This window comes from Anopheles arabiensis, chromosome 2 (genome assembly GCF_016920715.1).
Source record: "Anopheles arabiensis isolate DONGOLA chromosome 2, AaraD3, whole genome shotgun sequence".
NCBI lineage: Eukaryota > Metazoa > Arthropoda > Insecta > Diptera > Culicidae > Anopheles > Anopheles arabiensis.
The window spans coordinates 44,304,503-44,320,993 of NC_053517.1; the positions used below are offsets into that span (position 1 = coordinate 44,304,503).

Sequence of the window (16,491 nt, forward strand, 5' to 3'; positions counted from 1 at the left end):
AACTTAACTGATGCTTATACACACTTTAATTCAAACGCTTAAGAAGACGACCCTTCAATCCTTATAAGCAAGTTTAAAATCGAACAAATCTATTACAACATTTGACTCACGACACATAAGCTGCTATTGGTTGCTTTGTCGATAAATTATCCTCGTATGCGCGAGGAAAATTTAATTAAAAAATGATTGTCATACAACGAGCGAAACGACTTCTATTCATCATTCATGATACACGAAACTCCATTTTCAATTTCACCTCGCAAAACGCTTCCAACCAGTGCGGACTTTTTTTTTTAATGTTTTTTTTAAACGTGCTAAGGTTCTATTTAACATTAATATTTACAATGAACAACGCAGAACTTTAATGTCAATCACAGCATCATTGTTTTCCAATACAAAGTTCGCAAACAAACTTAGGATATGGCTGCGTTTACCTGCACTAATGCCATTTAGTACAGGCAAACGCAACAAACTGAACAATAACGTTGACGAAGACGGACACCCTGAAATTAAAGCGCTAATTCGCTGGTGCAGATGAAACGAAGGATAATTCTTTGTTTGAATGCGGTTTGTGGTCCTGAAAAGGACCGATTTAAGAGAGGTTCATGAAAAGAAGCCAATCATTTCAGTGGCTTACTTCGAGCTGGTGTACTTTGTGACAGCCTTCGTTCCTTCGGAGACGGCGTGCTTGGCAAGCTCACCAGGCAGCAGCAGACGAACAGCGGTTTGGATTTCGCGGGACGTGATCGTCGAACGCTTGTTGTAGTGCGCCAAGCGGGATGCCTCAGCAGCAATGCGTTCGAAGATATCGTTGACGAAACTGTTCATGATGCTCATGGCCTTCGAAGAGATGCCAGTATCCGGGTGGACTTGCTTCAACACTTTGTAGATGTAAATAGCGTAGCTTTCCTTGCGGGTCTTGCGCTTCTTTTTCTTGTCGGACTTGGAAATATTTTTCTGGGCCTTGCCAGACTTCTTCGCAGCTTTTCCACTGGTTTTGGGTGCCATTTCGACGGAAAAATTCACTCAACACTGGGACACGATGTGTATGATTCAACGGGTGATTGCGTTCTAGAAAAATTCCGAGCTCTCCGATCGCTTATAACGGGCTGTGAGAGAGAATACGTATCGTGCAGCTCGAAAAATTCCAAACGAGTATCGGGCAGCACGAATAAGCTGCTATATAAGCATCGGTCGGGTCAAAATTGTTCTATTATAAAAGACCCTTCTCAAGGAGAACATCGTGTTGTTCGTGATCCCTTACAAACGTACCCCAATCAAATCTAACCATGTCTGGCCGTGGAAAGGTAAAGGGAAAGGCAAAGTCCCGTTCCAACCGTGCCGGTCTTCAGTTCCCCGTTGGCCGTATTCATCGTCTCCTGCGCAAGGGTAACTATGCCGAGCGCGTCGGTGCCGGAGCACCCGTGTATCTGGCAGCCGTCATGGAATACTTGGCCGCTGAAGTGCTTGAGTTGGCCGGAAACGCTGCCCGTGACAACAAGAAGACGCGCATCATCCCGCGTCATCTGCAGCTGGCCATCCGCAACGACGAGGAGTTGAACAAGCTGCTGTCCGGAGTAACCATCGCTCAGGGTGGTGTGCTGCCCAACATTCAGGCCGTGCTGCTGCCCAAGAAGACCGAAAAGAAGGCTTAAACGGTGTGACAAAGCTTCCTTCATCTCAAACCCAAAACCGTCCTTTTCAGGGCGACAAATTACTTTGCCAAAGACATTTTATTCGATTTATGCTGTTATGGGAGAACCAGAAGGAAAAAAATCCAGATATATCAAGAACCGTGCTTGAAACTGTGTACAAAATGTAAATGAAAAATGTGCCGTCCTTTGGCACAAAAAGCATCCCTTAATATTTTCAATTCTGTAACCTCTCACTACGAATTCTACAAAATGCAGCATATCATAAGCGATGCATAAGATTTTCCAGGTAGCTTGTTCAAGAGGGTTGGTTTTACCATATAAATACAACCAGTGATACCTGCGTGTTGACTTTTTCTGAAAACAGTAAAGGACACTTTTACCTGATTTATCGTTAACCACGGGAAAATGTTGAAAGGGTCGATTGCCGAAAAATGTTGTGCGTTTAGGTAGCCTTAGGTTCTCACAAAAGTTTGGCTTTAAATATATCGGGAAACGTTGACAATGGCTTTAAAAAGTTGGACCAAAAATTAGGAAGGTTCAAATAAACAACCATACTTATAAATGTTTCCCTTCACCCTTCATCTTAATCACCAGTTACCCAAATTTGTGAAGCATTTTAAAGTGTTTCGTTGTTTGAAACAATAAAATGATTTGCAATGTAGGAATGCCTATAAAATACAAAGTATTGAAATGCCCTAACGCATATGCAACTCCACATTCAATAACGCCATCTAGTGGTGATCAAAGTCCCTGCAACCAGTAGCAACGCCATCTAAATAATTGGTAAAAGTAAGGCTCAGTGATCTACGTTACATATGAGAAGCGTTACATGCCTTTTAAAATTCCCAAGCAGTATTTTTGAAAAGTTCATTAACACCCCAAAAGCTTTCAATTTTAGTAACATTTCCTATGATTAGAAAGTATAAAATATTAAAAATATTAATAAATTAATAATGTATATGAAATATAATTATTACCTATTCAATCTATGTTTCCGCATATTGTGAATAAGCTTTACTTTAGGTGCGAGGGCTCTTTTTAAATTGAGGTTAATGAAGGTAGTAAATATTTGTATGTATTTCATTATCCTGCTTTATCAATGGGAAAATAAATAAATAATCATTTTTAAAAGTAACCATTTTTATGTGTAAGATTGTTATTATTATAATACGTGAAGTTGTTACAACTCTGATTGCTGTTAAAAATGATAGCCTAATAGTAATAATATTAGTTATTTATACTCATGAATTATCAATGAGTGTTATCTTTGCAATTGCTGTTCTTTTTAATGTTTGTTCAAAAATTGTTGCTTTTCTAATTATCATGTAAAAACACGATATTAAGACATGATAATCTATTGATTTGCTTATCCACGGCGGTTAAAACAGGCGTTCAAAAATGTTGCTTGGGTTTGTGGTAAACAGGCGTTACGCGTATCGCTAGCGTAACGTAGAGGGCTGAGCCTTACTTTTACCTCAATTTGCTTATCCACGACGATTTGCTTATCCAGGCGTTCAAAAATGCTGCTTGGGTTTGCGCTAGACAGACGTTACTTGTAACGCTAGCGTAACGTAGAGGGCTGAGCGTTACTTTTCCCAAATAATTCATTATGCGATCTATGAGGTCCCAGGGTGTTTGTCCTGGATAATAACTGGGAAACATTTTAATGATAACGGAAGCTGGGGAACAATTGCCAAATGTACAAACCAAAATGTAAGCATCGCTAGCGGAGCATCGCTAAGTCAGTATACCAAATGAAGTCAGTATCCCAAGAAAATATATAGCATTCAGTTAACAGCATAGATTTTGGAGGTGGAGTTAATTTCTTCATGTTCATAGCACCCTGATAGCAAATCTTGCAGAAAGTATTTGGTGGGTATGAGTTAAATCGAATTAAACAGTTTTGAAGAGTTAAACAATCGGTTTGATCTGGTACCGGTAGGAACATTTTCATATCATCTGCATAAAACAATTTTTCGCAATCTGGTATAACGTAAATAACGTCATTTATAAATTTTTAAATAGCATAGGGCCGAGAAACGTGGATCCCCGGACGTGTTGGTGAATGGTGCAAATAGAGAGAAGGAAATATTCACTGTAATATGCCTATCACTTCAATAACAGGAGAGCCAATGAACTAGCGCCCCATTTACTCCATAGCTTGATAGTTTTGAAATAAGCATTGAGTGATTTACGGATTCAAAGGCAACATTGACGCTGTTGGCTGTTATAATAAATTCATAAACTTTATGTAAACGGTGTAGTTTTTTTCACCCGATTTCCTTCTTTTGATGAGTTATCCCAAGTATACATGAACGATGCGCATGTATAAGTCAGATTAGAGCTGATGCAAAAAACGGTATGATCCACGCGGCGATTATTGCTTCTAGAGGATGAGAGGTTTGCTCTAAAAAAAATATTTTTATTAGAAAATTTAGATAAAAAAAACGCAAGAGAGAAAAATGATTCATTTTAACAAACACTTCAATCGTTGCTTTTGCGAACGCTTCAAACGGATACGTATAAGTTAAAAAACACATTCACAAAACGCCATCTCATGTAAATGCACTGAATATACAGCAGTGTGAGTGCTTGTTATGCGAGTAAAATGTTATACGCACACCATTCGAAGCCATCATAGACATTTTTTCTCTCAAATAAAACATTTTAATGTTGCGAAAGACACAGCTCTTGAGTAATGTATTGTGGTCCTGAAAAGGACCGTTTGATTTGAGACTCCACATGGAAGTTTTATAGAGATAAATTTAACCTCCAAAACCGTACAGAGTGCGGCCCTGACGCTTCAGAGCATACACCACATCCATAGCGGTGACGGTCTTACGCTTGGCGTGTTCAGTGTAAGTGACCGCATCACGAATCACATTCTCCAGAAATACTTTCAGGACGCCACGGGTTTCCTCGTAGATGAGGCCGGAGATACGTTTCACTCCTCCGCGCCGAGCCAAACGGCGGATGGCGGGCTTGGTAATGCCCTGGATGTTATCCCGCAGCACTTTTCGGTGACGCTTGGCTCCTCCTTTACCCAGACCTTTTCCTCCCTTTCCTCTTCCGGTCATGATGAGCACAGGATTGTACGTTCACGATGTTCCAACTTTAAATTGACGATCACGAATGAGCGTTTTCGAGCTCAACGTCCCTATTTATACTTTTTCATCCACGCATTCCCTTTTGCTCTTAAGATGAGAGAAAACAAGGGTTGGCAAGCGCATAAAAAGAGCTCTTGTTCGAGCAGTTTCATCATTTAACGTTCAACTTTTGTCAAATAAACAAGTTCGCTCCGTGCTCAACGAAACCTACGCTCCCGAAGTGAAATGGCTCGTACCAAGCAAACCGCTCGTAAATCGACTGGAGGTAAGGCTCCTCGCAAGCAGCTGGCCACCAAGGCTGCTCGTAAAAGTGCCCCGGCCACCGGAGGAGTGAAGAAGCCGCATCGTTACCGTCCGGGAACGGTGGCCCTCCGAGAAATCCGTCGCTACCAGAAGTCGACCGAGCTGCTCATCCGCAAGCTGCCATTCCAGCGCTTGGTGCGTGAGATCGCCCAGGACTTCAAGACTGATCTCCGCTTCCAGAGCTCAGCCGTCATGGCGCTGCAAGAAGCTAGCGAGGCGTATCTAGTTGGTCTGTTCGAAGACACGAATCTGTGCGCCATCCACGCCAAGCGCGTCACCATCATGCCCAAGGACATCCAGCTGGCCCGTCGCATCCGCGGAGAACGTGCCTAAATCGTCCATGCATCCGGAAGCGGTCCCTGTCTAAACGGGGCATTTCCTTCTCAAAACGGTCCTTTTCAGGACCACCAATACTGTTGAACATTCCAAGAATTTTCTTTCGATTGCTATTATGAAATTGTACATACCTTCACGTATGTCGTTTTGTTATAACGAGGAAAGTGTGAAAAGGGGGAAAATTTGTTTTAAATAATCAATGTTATGGGAGGTATTTTAACTTTTTCTTGTCAAAGTTTCGCTTTTTAATAGGGCATCTGAGGATTTTGACTATATTGATCAATACTTTATTACCATCTATATAACCTATGACTATTATACCAACATCGCAGCTAACGACAAACCACGAACGAATAGTATGACTATATATTTTACAACAAATGTTCGACACAAACAACTTAACTGATGCTTATACACACTTTAATTCAAACGCTTAAGAAGACGACCCTTCAATCCTTATAAGCAAGTTTAAAATCGAACAAATCTATTACAACATTTGACTCACGACACATAAGCTGCCATTGGTTGCTTTGTCGATAAATTATCCTCGTATGCGCGAGGAAAATTTAATTAAAAAAATGATTGTCATACAACGAGCGAAACGACTTCTATTCATAATTCATGATACACGAAATTCCTATTTTCAATTTCACCTCGCAAAACGCTTCCAACCAGTGCGGACTTTTTTTTTAATGTTTTTTTAAACGTGCTAAGGTTCTATTTAACATTAATATTTACAATGAACAACGCAGAACTTTAATGTCAATCACAGCATCATTGTTTTCAATACAAAGTTCGCAAACAAACTTAGGATATGGCTGCGTTTACCTGCACTAATGCCATTTAGTACAGGCAAACGCAACAAACTGAACAATAACGTTGACGAAGACGGACACCCTGAAATTAAAGCGCTAATTCGCTGGTGCAGATGAAACGAAGGATAATTCTTTGTTTGAATGCGGTTTGTGGTCCTGAAAAGGACCGATTTAAGAGAGGTTCATGAAAAGAAGCCAATCATTTCAGTGGCTTACTTCGAGCTGGTGTACTTTGTGACAGCCTTCGTTCCTTCGGAGACGGCGTGCTTGGCAAGCTCACCAGGCAGCAGCAGACGAACAGCGGTTTGGATTTCGCGGGACGTGATCGTCGAACGCTTGTTGTAGTGCGCCAAGCGGGATGCCTCAGCAGCAATGCGTTCGAAGATATCGTTGACGAAACTGTTCATGATGCTCATGGCCTTCGAAGAGATGCCAGTATCCGGGTGGACTTGCTTCAACACTTTGTAGATGTAAATAGCGTAGCTTTCCTTGCGGGTCTTGCGCTTCTTTTTCTTGTCGGACTTGGAAATATTTTTCTGGGCCTTGCCAGACTTCTTCGCAGCTTTTCCACTGGTTTTGGGTGCCATTTCGACGGAAAAATTCACTCAACACTGGGACACGATGTGTATGATTCAACGGGTGATTGCGTTCTAGAAAAATTCCGAGCTCTCCGATCGCTTATAACGGGCTGTGAGAGAGAATACGTATCGTGCAGCTCGAAAAATTCCAAACGAGTATCGGGCAGCACGAATAAGCTGCTATATAAGCATCGGTCGGGTCAAAATTGTTCTATTATAAAAGACCCTTCTCAAGGAGAACATCGTGTTGTTCGTGATCCCTTACAAACGTACCCCAATCAAATCTAACCATGTCTGGCCGTGGAAAGGGAGGAAAGGTAAAGGGAAAGGCAAAGTCCCGTTCCAACCGTGCCGGTCTTCAGTTCCCCGTTGGCCGTATTCATCGTCTCCTGCGCAAGGGTAACTATGCCGAGCGCGTCGGTGCCGGAGCACCCGTGTATCTGGCAGCCGTCATGGAATACTTGGCCGCTGAAGTGCTTGAGTTGGCCGGAAACGCTGCCCGTGACAACAAGAAGACGCGCATCATCCCGCGTCATCTGCAGCTGGCCATCCGCAACGACGAGGAGTTGAACAAGCTGCTGTCCGGAGTAACCATCGCTCAGGGTGGTGTGCTGCCCAACATTCAGGCCGTGCTGCTGCCCAAGAAGACCGAAAAGAAGGCTTAAACGGTGTGACAAAGCTTCCTTCATCTCAAACCCAAAACCGTCCTTTTCAGGGCGACAAATTACTTTGCCAAAGACATTTTATTCGATTTATGCTGTTATGGGAGAACCAGAAGGAAAAAAATCCAGATATATCAAGAACCGTGCTTGAAACTGTGTACAAAATGTAAATGAAAAAATGTGCCGTCCTTTGGCACAAAAAGCATCCCTTAATATTTTCAATTCTGTAACCTCTCACTACGAATTCTACAAAATGCAGCATATCATAAGCGATGCATAAGATTTTCCAGGTAGCTTGTTCAAGAGGGTTGGTTTTACCATATAAATACAACCAGTGATACCTGCGTGTTGACTTTTTCTGAAAACAGTAAAGGACACTTTTACCTGATTTATCGTTAACCACGGGAAAATGTTGAAAGGGTCGATTGCCGAAAAATGTTGTGCGTTTAGGTAGCCTTAGGTTCTCACAAAAGTTTGGCTTTAAATATATCGGGAAACGTTGACAATGGCTTTAAAAAGTTGGACCAAAAATGAGGAAGGTTCAAATAAACAACCATACTTATAAATGTTTCCCTTCACCCTTCATCTTAATCACCAGTTACCCAAATTTGTGAAGCATTTTAAAGTGTTTCGTTGTTTGAAACAATAAAATGATTTGCAATGTAGGAATGCCTATAAAATACAAAGTATTGAAATGCCCTAACGCATATGCAACTCCACATTCAATAACGCCATCTAGTGGTGATCAAAGTCCCTGCAACCAGTAGCAACGCCATCTAAATAATTGGTAAAAGTAAGGCTCAGTGATCTACGTTACATATGAGAAGCGTTACATGCCTTTTAAAATTCCCAAGCAGTATTTTTGAAAAGTTCATAAACACCCCAAAAGCTTTCAATTTTAGTAACATTTCCTATGATTAGAAAGTATAAAATATTAAAAATATTAATAAATTAATAATGTATATGAAATATAATTATTACCTATTCAATCTATGTTTCCGCCTATTGTGAATAAACTTTACTTTAGGTGCGAGGGCTCTTTTTAAATTGAGGTTAATGAAGGTAGTAAATATTTGTATGTATTTCATTATCCTGCTTTATCAATGGGAAAATAAATAAATAATCATTTTTAAAAGTAACCATTTTTTATGTGTAAGATTGTTATTATTATAATACGTGAAGTTGTTACAACTCTGATTGCTGTTAAAAATGATAGCCTAATAGTAATAATATTAGTTATTTATACTCATGAATTATCAATGAGTGTTATCTTTGCAATTGCTGTTCTTTTTAATGTTTGTTCAAAAATTGTTGCTTTTCTAATTATCATGTAAAAACACGATATTAAGACATGATAATCTATTGATTTGCTTATCCACGGCGGTTAAAACAGGCGTTCAAAAATGTTGCTTGGGTTTGTGGTAAACAGGCGTTACGCGTATCGCTAGCGTAACGTAGAGGGCTGAGCCTTACTTTTACCTCAATTTGCTTATCCACGACGATTTGCTTATCCAGGCGTTCAAAAATGCTGCTTGGGTTTGCGCTAGACAGACGTTACTTGTAACGCTAGCGTAACGTAGAGGGCTGAGCGTTACTTTTCCCAAATAATTCATTATGCGATCTATGAGGTCCCAGGGTGTTTGTCCTGGATAATAACTGGGAAACATTTTAATGATAACGGAAGCTGGGGAACAATTACCAAATGTACAAACCAAAATGTAAGCATCGCTAGCGGAGCATCGCTAAGTCAGTATACCAAATGAAGTCAGTATCCCAAGAAAATATATAGCATTCAGTTAACAGCATAGATTTTGGAGGTGGAGTTAATTTCTTCATGTTCATAGCACCCTGATAGCAAATCTTGCAGAAAGTATTTGGTGGGTATGAGTTAAATCGAATTAAACAGTTTTGAAGAGTTAAACAATCGGTTTGATCTGGTACCGGTAGGAACATTTTCATATCATCTGCATAAAACAATTTTTCGCAATCTGGTATAACGTAAATAACGTCATTTATAAATTTTTAAATAGCATAGGGCCGAGAAACGTGGATCCCCGGACGTGTTGGTGAATGGTGCAAATAGAGAGAAGGAAATATTCACTGTAATATGCCTATCACTTCAATAACAGGAGAGCCAATGAACTAGCGCCCCATTTACTCCATAGCTTGATAGTTTTGAAATAAGCATTGAGTGATTTACGGATTCAAAGGCAACATTGACGCTGTTGGCTGTTATAATAAATTCATAAACTTTATGTAAACGGTGTAGTTTTTTTCACCCGATTTCCTTCTTTTGATGAGTTATCCCAAGTATACATGAACGATGCGCATGTATAAGTCAGATTAGAGCTGATGCAAAAAACGGTATGATCCACGCGGCGATTATTGCTTCTAGAGGATGAGAGGTTTGCTCTAAAAAAAATATTTTTATTAGAAAATTTAGATAAAAAAAACGCAAGAGAGAAAAATGATTCATTTTAACAAACACTTCAATCGTTGCTTTTGCGAACGCTTCAAACGGATACGTATAAGTTAAAAAAACACATTCACAAAACGCCATCTCATGTAAATGCACTGAATATACAGCAGTGTGAGTGCTTGTTATGCAAGTAAAATGTTACGCACACCATTCGAAGCCATCATAGACATTTTTTCTCTCAAATAAAACATTTTAATGTTGCGAAAGACACAGCTCTTGAGTAATGTATTGTGGTCCTGAAAAGGACCGTTTTGAGACTCCATTTGGAGGTTTGTTAGAGCACGTTGAATTTAACCTCCAAAACCGTACAGAGTGCGGCCCTGACGCTTCAGAGCATACACCACATCCATAGCGGTGACGGTCTTACGCTTGGCGTGTTCAGTGTAAGTGACCGCATCACGAATCACATTCTCCAGAAATACTTTCAGGACGCCACGGGTTTCCTCGTAGATGAGGCCGGAGATACGTTTCACTCCTCCGCGCCGAGCCAAACGGCGGATGGCGGGCTTGGTAATGCCCTGGATGTTATCCCGCAGCACTTTTCGGTGACGCTTGGCTCCTCCTTTACCCAGACCTTTTCCTCCCTTTCCTCTTCCAGTCATGATGAGCACAGGATTGTACGTTCACGATGTTCCAACTTCAAATTAACGATCACGAATGAGCGTTTTCGAGCTCAACGTCCCTATTTATACTTTTTCATCCACGCATTCCCTCTTGCTCTTAAGATGAGAGAAAACAAGGGTTGGCAAGCGCATAAAAGAGCTCTTGTTCGAGCAGTTTCCTCATTTAACGTTCAACTTTTGTCAAATAAACAAGTTCGCTCCGTGCTCAACGAAACCTACGCTCCCGAAGTGAAATGGCTCGTACCAAGCAAACCGCTCGTAAATCGACTGGAGGTAAGGCTCCTCGCAAGCAGCTGGCCACCAAGGCTGCTCGTAAAAGTGCCCCGGCCACCGGAGGAGTGAAGAAGCCGCATCGTTACCGTCCGGGAACGGTGGCCCTCCGAGAAATCCGTCGCTACCAGAAGTCGACCGAGCTGCTCATCCGCAAGCTGCCATTCCAGCGCTTGGTGCGTGAGATCGCCCAGGACTTCAAGACTGATCTCCGCTTCCAGAGCTCAGCCGTCATGGCGCTGCAAGAAGCTAGCGAGGCGTATCTAGTTGGTCTGTTCGAAGACACGAATCTGTGCGCCATCCACGCCAAGCGCGTCACCATCATGCCCAAGGACATCCAGCTGGCCCGTCGCATCCGCGGAGAACGTGCCTAAATCGTCCATGCATCCGGAAGCGGTCCCTGTCTAAACGGGGCATTTCCTTCTCAAAACGGTCCTTTTCAGGACCACCAATACTGTTGAACATTCCAAGAATTTTCTTTCGATTGCTATTATGAAATTGTACATACGAATGCAAGCCTTCACGTATGTCGTTTTGTTGTAACGAGGAAAGTGTGAAAAGGGGGAAAATTTGTTTTAAATAATCAATGTTATGGGAGGTATTTTAACTTTTTCTTGTCAAAGTTTCGCTTTTTAATAGGGCATCTGAGGATTTTGACTATATTGATCAATACTTTATTACCATCTATATAACCTATGACTATTATACCAACATCGCAGCTAACGACAAACCACGAACGAATAGTATGACTATATATTTTACAACAAATGTTCGACACAAACAACTTAACTGATGCTTATACACACTTTAATTCAAACGCTTAAGAAGACGACCCTTCAATCCTTATAAGCAAGATTAAAATCGAACAAATCTATTACAACATTTGACTCACGACACATAAGCTGCCATTGGTTGCTTTGTCGATAAATTATCCTCGTATGCGCGAGGAAAATTTAATTAAAAAAATGATTGTCATACAACGAGCGAAACGACTTCTATTCATCATTCATGATACACGAAACTCCATTTTCAATTTCACCTCGCAAAACGCTTCCAACCAGTGCGGACTTTTTTTCATGTTTTTTTTAAACGTGCTAAGGTTCTATTTAACATTAATATTTACAATGAACAACGCAGAACTTTAATGTCAATCACAGCATCATTGTTTCCAATACAAAGTTCGCAAACAAACTTAGGATATGGCTGCGTTTACCTGCACTAATGCCATTTAGTACAGGCAAACGCAACAAACTGAACAATAACGTTGACGAAGACGGACACCCTGAAATTAAAGCGCTAATTCGCTGGTGCAGATGAAACGAAGGATAATTCTTTGTTTGAATGCGGTTTGTGGTCCTGAAAAGGACCGATTTAAGAGAGGTTCATGAAAAGAAGCCAATCATTTCAGTGGCTTACTTCGAGCTGGTGTACTTTGTGACAGCCTTCGTTCCTTCGGAGACGGCGTGCTTGGCAAGCTCACCAGGCAGCAGCAGACGAACAGCGGTTTGGATTTCGCGGGACGTGATCGTCGAACGCTTGTTGTAGTGCGCCAAGCGGGATGCCTCAGCAGCAATGCGTTCGAAGATATCGTTGACGAAACTGTTCATGATGCTCATGGCCTTCGAAGAGATGCCAGTATCCGGGTGGACTTGCTTCAACACTTTGTAGATGTAAATAGCGTAGCTTTCCTTGCGGGTCTTGCGCTTCTTTTTCTTGTCGGACTTGGAAATATTTTTCTGGGCCTTGCCAGACTTCTTCGCAGCTTTTCCACTGGTTTTGGGTGCCATTTCGACGGAAAAATTCACTCAACACTGGGACACGATGTGTATGATTCAACGGGTGATTGCGTTCTAGAAAAATTCCGAGCTCTCCGATCGCTTATAACGGGCTGTGAGAGAATACGTATCGTGCAGCTCGAAAAATTCCAAACGAGTATCGGGCAGCACGAATAAGCTGCTATATAAGCATCGGTCGGGTCAAAATTGTTCTATTATAAAAAGACCCTTCTCAAGGAGAACATCGTGTTGTTCGTGATCCCTTACAAACGTACCCCAATCAAATCTAACCATGTCTGGCCGTGGAAAGGGAGGAAAGGTAAAGGGAAAGGCAAAGTCCCGTTCCAACCGTGCCGGTCTTCAGTTCCCCGTTGGCCGTATTCATCGTCTCCTGCGCAAGGGTAACTATGCCGAGCGCGTCGGTGCCGGAGCACCCGTGTATCTGGCAGCCGTCATGGAATACTTGGCCGCTGAAGTGCTTGAGTTGGCCGGAAACGCTGCCCGTGACAACAAGAAGACGCGCATCATCCCGCGTCATCTGCAGCTGGCCATCCGCAACGACGAGGAGTTGAACAAGCTGCTGTCCGGAGTAACCATCGCTCAGGGTGGTGTGCTGCCCAACATTCAGGCCGTGCTGCTGCCCAAGAAGACCGAAAAGAAGGCTTAAACGGTGTGACAAAGCTTCCTTCATCTCAAACCCAAAACCGTCCTTTTCAGGGCGACAAATTACTTTGCCAAAGACATTTTATTCGATTTATGCTGTTATGGGAGAACCAGAAGGAAAAAAATCCAGATATATCAAGAACCGTGCTTGAAACTGTGTACAAAATGTAAATGAAAAATGTGCCGTCCTTTGGCACAAAAAGCATCCCTTAATATTTTCAATTCTGTAACCTCTCACTACGAATTCTACAAAATGCAGCATATCATAAGCGATGCATAAGATTTTCCAGGTAGCTTGTTCAAGAGGGTTGGTTTTACCATATAAATACAACCAGTGATACCTGCGTGTTGACTTTTTCTGAAAACAGTAAAGGACACTTTTACCTGATTTATCGTTAACCACGGGAAAATGTTGAAAGGGTCGATTGCCGAAAAATGTTGTGCGTTTAGGTAGCCTTAGGTTCTCACAAAAGTTTGGCTTTAAATATATCGGGAAACGTTGACAATGGCTTTAAAAAGTTGGACCAAAAATTAGGAAGGTTCAAATAAACAACCATACTTATAAATGTTTCCCTTCACCCTTCATCTTAATCACCAGTTACCCAAATTTGTGAAGCATTTTAAAGTGTTTCGTTGTTTGAAACAATAAAATGATTTGCAATGTAGGAATGCCTATAAAATACAAAGTATTGAAATGCCCTAACGCATATGCAACTCCACATTCAATAACGCCATCTAGTGGTGATCAAAGTCCCTGCAACCAGTAGCAACGCCATCTAAATAATTGGTAAAAGTAAGGCTCAGTGATCTACGTTACATATGAGAAGCGTTACATGCCTTTTAAAATTCCCAAGCAGTATTTTTGAAAAGTTCATTAACACCCCAAAAGCTTTCAATTTTAGTAACATTTCCTATGATTAGAAAGTATAAAATATTAAAAATATTAATAAATTAATAATGTATATGAAATATAATTATTACCTATTCAATCTATGTTTCCGCATATTGTGAATAAGCTTTACTTTAGGTGCGAGGGCTCTTTTTAAATTGAGGTTAATGAAGGTAGTAAATATTTGTATGTATTTCATTATCCTGCTTTATCAATGGGAAAATAAATAAATAATCATTTTTAAAAGTAACCATTTTTTATGTGTAAGATTGTTATTATTATAATACGTGAAGTTGTTACAACTCTGATTGCTGTTAAAAATGATAGCCTAATAGTAATAATATTAGTTATTTATACTCATGAATTATCAATGAGTGTTATCTTTGCAATTGCTGTTCTTTTTAATGTTTGTTCAAAAATTGTTGCTTTTCTAATTATCATGTAAAAACACGATATTAAGACATGATAATCTATTGATTTGCTTATCCACGGCGGTTAAAACAGGCGTTCAAAAATGTTGCTTGGGTTTGTGGTAAACAGGCGTTACGCGTATCGCTAGCGTAACGTAGAGGGCTGAGCCTTACTTTTACCTCAATTTGCTTATCCACGACGATTTGCTTATCCAGGCGTTCAAAAATGCTGCTTGGGTTTGCGCTAGACAGACGTTACTTGTAACGCTAGCGTAACGTAGAGGGCTGAGCGTTACTTTTCCCAAATAATTCATTATGCGATCTATGAGGTCCCAGGGTGTTTGTCCTGGATAATAACTGGGAAACATTTTAATGATAACGGAAGCTGGGGAACAATTACCAAATGTACAAACCAAAATGTAAGCATCGCTAGCGGAGCATCGCTAAGTCAGTATACCAAATGAAGTCAGTATCCCAAGAAAATATATAGCATTCAGTTAACAGCATAGATTTTGGAGGTGGAGTTAATTTCTTCATGTTCATAGCACCCTGATAGCAAATCTTGCAGAAAGTATTTGGTGGGTATGAGTTAAATCGAATTAAACAGTTTTGAAGAGTTAAACAATCGGTTTGATCTGGTACCGGTAGGAACATTTTCATATCATCTGCATAAAACAATTTTTCGCAATCTGGTATAACGTAAATAACGTCATTTATAAATTTTTAAATAGCATAGGGCCGAGAAACGTGGATCCCCGGACGTGTTGGTGAATGGTGCAAATAGAGAAGGAAATATTCACTGTAATATGCCTATCACTTCAATAACAGGAGAGCCAATGAACTAGCGCCCCATTTACTCCATAGCTTGATAGTTTTGAAATAAGCATTGAGTGATTTACGGATTCAAAGGCAACATTGACGCTGTTGGCTGTTATAATAAATTCATAAACTTTATGTAAACGGTGTAGTTTTTTTTCACCCGATTTCCTTCTTTTGATGAGTTATCCCAAGTATACATGAACGATGCGCATGTATAAGTCAGATTAGAGCTGATGCAAAAAACGGTATGATCCACGCGGCGATTATTGCTTCTAGAGGATGAGAGGTTTGCTCTAAAAAAAATATTTTTATTAGAAAATTTAGATAAAAAAAACGCAAGAGAGAAAAATGATTCATTTTAACAAACACTTCATTCGTTGCTTTTGCGAACGCTTCAAACGGATACGTATAAGTTAAAAAAAACACATTCACAAAACGCCATCTCATGTAAATGCACTGAATATACAGCAGTGTGAGTGCTTGTTATGCGAGTAAAATGTTATACGCACACCATTCGAAGCCATCATAGACATTTTTTCTCTCAAATAAAACATTTTAATGTTGCGAAAGACACAGCTCTTGAGTAATGTATTGTGGTCCTGAAAAGGACCGTTTGATTTGAGACTCCACATGGAAGTTTTATAGAGATAAATTTAACCTCCAAAACCGTACAGAGTGCGGCCCTGACGCTTCAGAGCATACACCACATCCATAGCGGTGACGGTCTTACGCTTGGCGTGTTCAGTGTAAGTGACCGCATCACGAATCACATTCTCCAGAAATACTTTCAGGACGCCACGGGTTTCCTCGTAGATGAGGCCGGAGATACGTTTCACTCCTCCGCGCCGAGCCAAACGGCGGATGGCGGGCTTGGTAATGCCCTGGATGTTATCCCGCAGCACTTTTCGGTGACGCTTGGCTCCTCCTTTACCCAGACCTTTTCCTCCCTTTCCTCTTCCGGTCATGATGAGCACAGGATTGTACGTTCACGATGTTCCAACTTTAAATTGACGATCACGAATGAGCGTTTTCGAGCTCAACGTCCCTATTTATACTTTTTCATCCACGCATTCCCTCTTGCTCTTAAGATGAGAGAAAACAAGGGTT

General features: G+C 40.9%; 10 protein-coding genes across 10 annotated transcripts; 4 read left to right on the forward strand and 6 right to left on the reverse strand.

The window, feature by feature from the left end:
• Positions 1-529: 529 nt before the first annotated feature.
• Positions 530-1,085, reverse strand: LOC120893303 (histone H2B). Its single transcript, XM_040295107.1, has one exon. The coding sequence runs from the start codon at positions 1,006-1,008 to the stop codon at positions 634-636; it is 375 nt and encodes a 124-aa protein (XP_040151041.1). The 5' UTR covers positions 1,009-1,085; the 3' UTR covers positions 530-633.
• A 204-nt stretch (positions 1,086-1,289) lies between these two features.
• Positions 1,290-1,655, forward strand: LOC120898319 (histone H2A-like). Its single transcript, XM_040304004.1, has one exon. It carries the CDS (start codon positions 1,290-1,292, stop codon positions 1,653-1,655), a length of 366 nt encoding a protein of 121 aa, XP_040159938.1.
• A 2,709-nt stretch (positions 1,656-4,364) lies between these two features.
• On the reverse strand, positions 4,365-4,773 carry LOC120893325 (histone H4). Its single transcript, XM_040295129.1, has one exon. It carries the CDS (start codon positions 4,730-4,732, stop codon positions 4,421-4,423), a length of 312 nt encoding a protein of 103 aa, XP_040151063.1. The 5' UTR covers positions 4,733-4,773; the 3' UTR covers positions 4,365-4,420.
• Positions 4,774-4,928: 155 nt separating this feature from the next.
• On the forward strand, positions 4,929-11,498 carry LOC120898320. Its single transcript, XM_040304005.1, has 5 exons — positions 4,929-5,392; positions 7,103-7,453; positions 10,247-10,445; positions 10,534-10,552; positions 10,752-11,498. The coding sequence occupies exons 1-5, from the start codon at positions 4,988-4,990 to the stop codon at positions 11,200-11,202; spliced, it is 1,425 nt and encodes a 474-aa protein (XP_040159939.1). The 5' UTR covers positions 4,929-4,987; the 3' UTR covers positions 11,203-11,498.
• Positions 6,325-6,880, reverse strand: LOC120893304 (histone H2B). The gene has a single exon (XM_040295108.1). It carries the CDS (start codon positions 6,801-6,803, stop codon positions 6,429-6,431), a length of 375 nt encoding a protein of 124 aa, XP_040151042.1. The 5' UTR covers positions 6,804-6,880; the 3' UTR covers positions 6,325-6,428.
• On the forward strand, positions 7,023-7,800 carry LOC120893311 (histone H2A). Its single transcript, XM_040295116.1, has one exon. The coding sequence runs from the start codon at positions 7,085-7,087 to the stop codon at positions 7,457-7,459; it is 375 nt and encodes a 124-aa protein (XP_040151050.1). The 5' UTR covers positions 7,023-7,084; the 3' UTR covers positions 7,460-7,800.
• LOC120893322 (histone H4) lies at positions 10,171-10,567 on the reverse strand. Its single transcript, XM_040295127.1, has one exon. The coding sequence runs from the start codon at positions 10,535-10,537 to the stop codon at positions 10,226-10,228; it is 312 nt and encodes a 103-aa protein (XP_040151061.1). The 5' UTR covers positions 10,538-10,567; the 3' UTR covers positions 10,171-10,225.
• Positions 11,499-12,136: 638 nt separating the features above from the next.
• LOC120893300 (histone H2B) lies at positions 12,137-12,669 on the reverse strand. Its single transcript, XM_040295105.1, has one exon. The coding sequence runs from the start codon at positions 12,613-12,615 to the stop codon at positions 12,241-12,243; it is 375 nt and encodes a 124-aa protein (XP_040151039.1). The 5' UTR covers positions 12,616-12,669; the 3' UTR covers positions 12,137-12,240.
• Positions 12,670-12,806: 137 nt separating this feature from the next.
• LOC120893317 (histone H2A) lies at positions 12,807-13,610 on the forward strand. The gene has a single exon (XM_040295122.1). The coding sequence runs from the start codon at positions 12,896-12,898 to the stop codon at positions 13,268-13,270; it is 375 nt and encodes a 124-aa protein (XP_040151056.1). The 5' UTR covers positions 12,807-12,895; the 3' UTR covers positions 13,271-13,610.
• Positions 13,611-16,037: 2,427 nt separating this feature from the next.
• Positions 16,038-16,391, reverse strand: LOC120893326 (histone H4). The gene has a single exon (XM_040295130.1). The coding sequence runs from the start codon at positions 16,347-16,349 to the stop codon at positions 16,038-16,040; it is 312 nt and encodes a 103-aa protein (XP_040151064.1). The 5' UTR covers positions 16,350-16,391.
• Positions 16,392-16,491: the final 100 nt, after the last annotated feature.

Excerpts from the sequence above, each read along its gene's own strand:
- LOC120893303 (XM_040295107.1), bottom strand. The coding sequence starts at position 1,008 with ATGGCACCCAAAACCAGTGGAAAAGCTGCGAAGAAGTCTGGCAAGGCC.
- LOC120898319 (XM_040304004.1), top strand. The coding sequence starts at position 1,290 with ATGTCTGGCCGTGGAAAGGTAAAGGGAAAGGCAAAGTCCCGTTCCAAC.
- LOC120893325 (XM_040295129.1), bottom strand. The coding sequence starts at position 4,732 with ATGACCGGAAGAGGAAAGGGAGGAAAAGGTCTGGGTAAAGGAGGAGCC.
- LOC120898320 (XM_040304005.1), top strand. The coding sequence starts at position 4,988 with ATGGCTCGTACCAAGCAAACCGCTCGTAAATCGACTGGAGGTAAGGCT. Across the intron at positions 5,393-7,102 it reads GTCGCATCCGCGGAGAACGT|GGAGGAAAGGTAAAGGGAAA; the intron begins GCCTAAATCGTC and ends GGCCGTGGAAAG. Across the intron at positions 7,454-10,246 it reads CCAAGAAGACCGAAAAGAAG|AGTGCGGCCCTGACGCTTCA; the intron begins GCTTAAACGGTG and ends AAAACCGTACAG.
- LOC120893304 (XM_040295108.1), bottom strand. The coding sequence starts at position 6,803 with ATGGCACCCAAAACCAGTGGAAAAGCTGCGAAGAAGTCTGGCAAGGCC.
- LOC120893311 (XM_040295116.1), top strand. The coding sequence starts at position 7,085 with ATGTCTGGCCGTGGAAAGGGAGGAAAGGTAAAGGGAAAGGCAAAGTCC.
- LOC120893322 (XM_040295127.1), bottom strand. The coding sequence starts at position 10,537 with ATGACTGGAAGAGGAAAGGGAGGAAAAGGTCTGGGTAAAGGAGGAGCC.
- LOC120893300 (XM_040295105.1), bottom strand. The coding sequence starts at position 12,615 with ATGGCACCCAAAACCAGTGGAAAAGCTGCGAAGAAGTCTGGCAAGGCC.
- LOC120893317 (XM_040295122.1), top strand. The coding sequence starts at position 12,896 with ATGTCTGGCCGTGGAAAGGGAGGAAAGGTAAAGGGAAAGGCAAAGTCC.
- LOC120893326 (XM_040295130.1), bottom strand. The coding sequence starts at position 16,349 with ATGACCGGAAGAGGAAAGGGAGGAAAAGGTCTGGGTAAAGGAGGAGCC.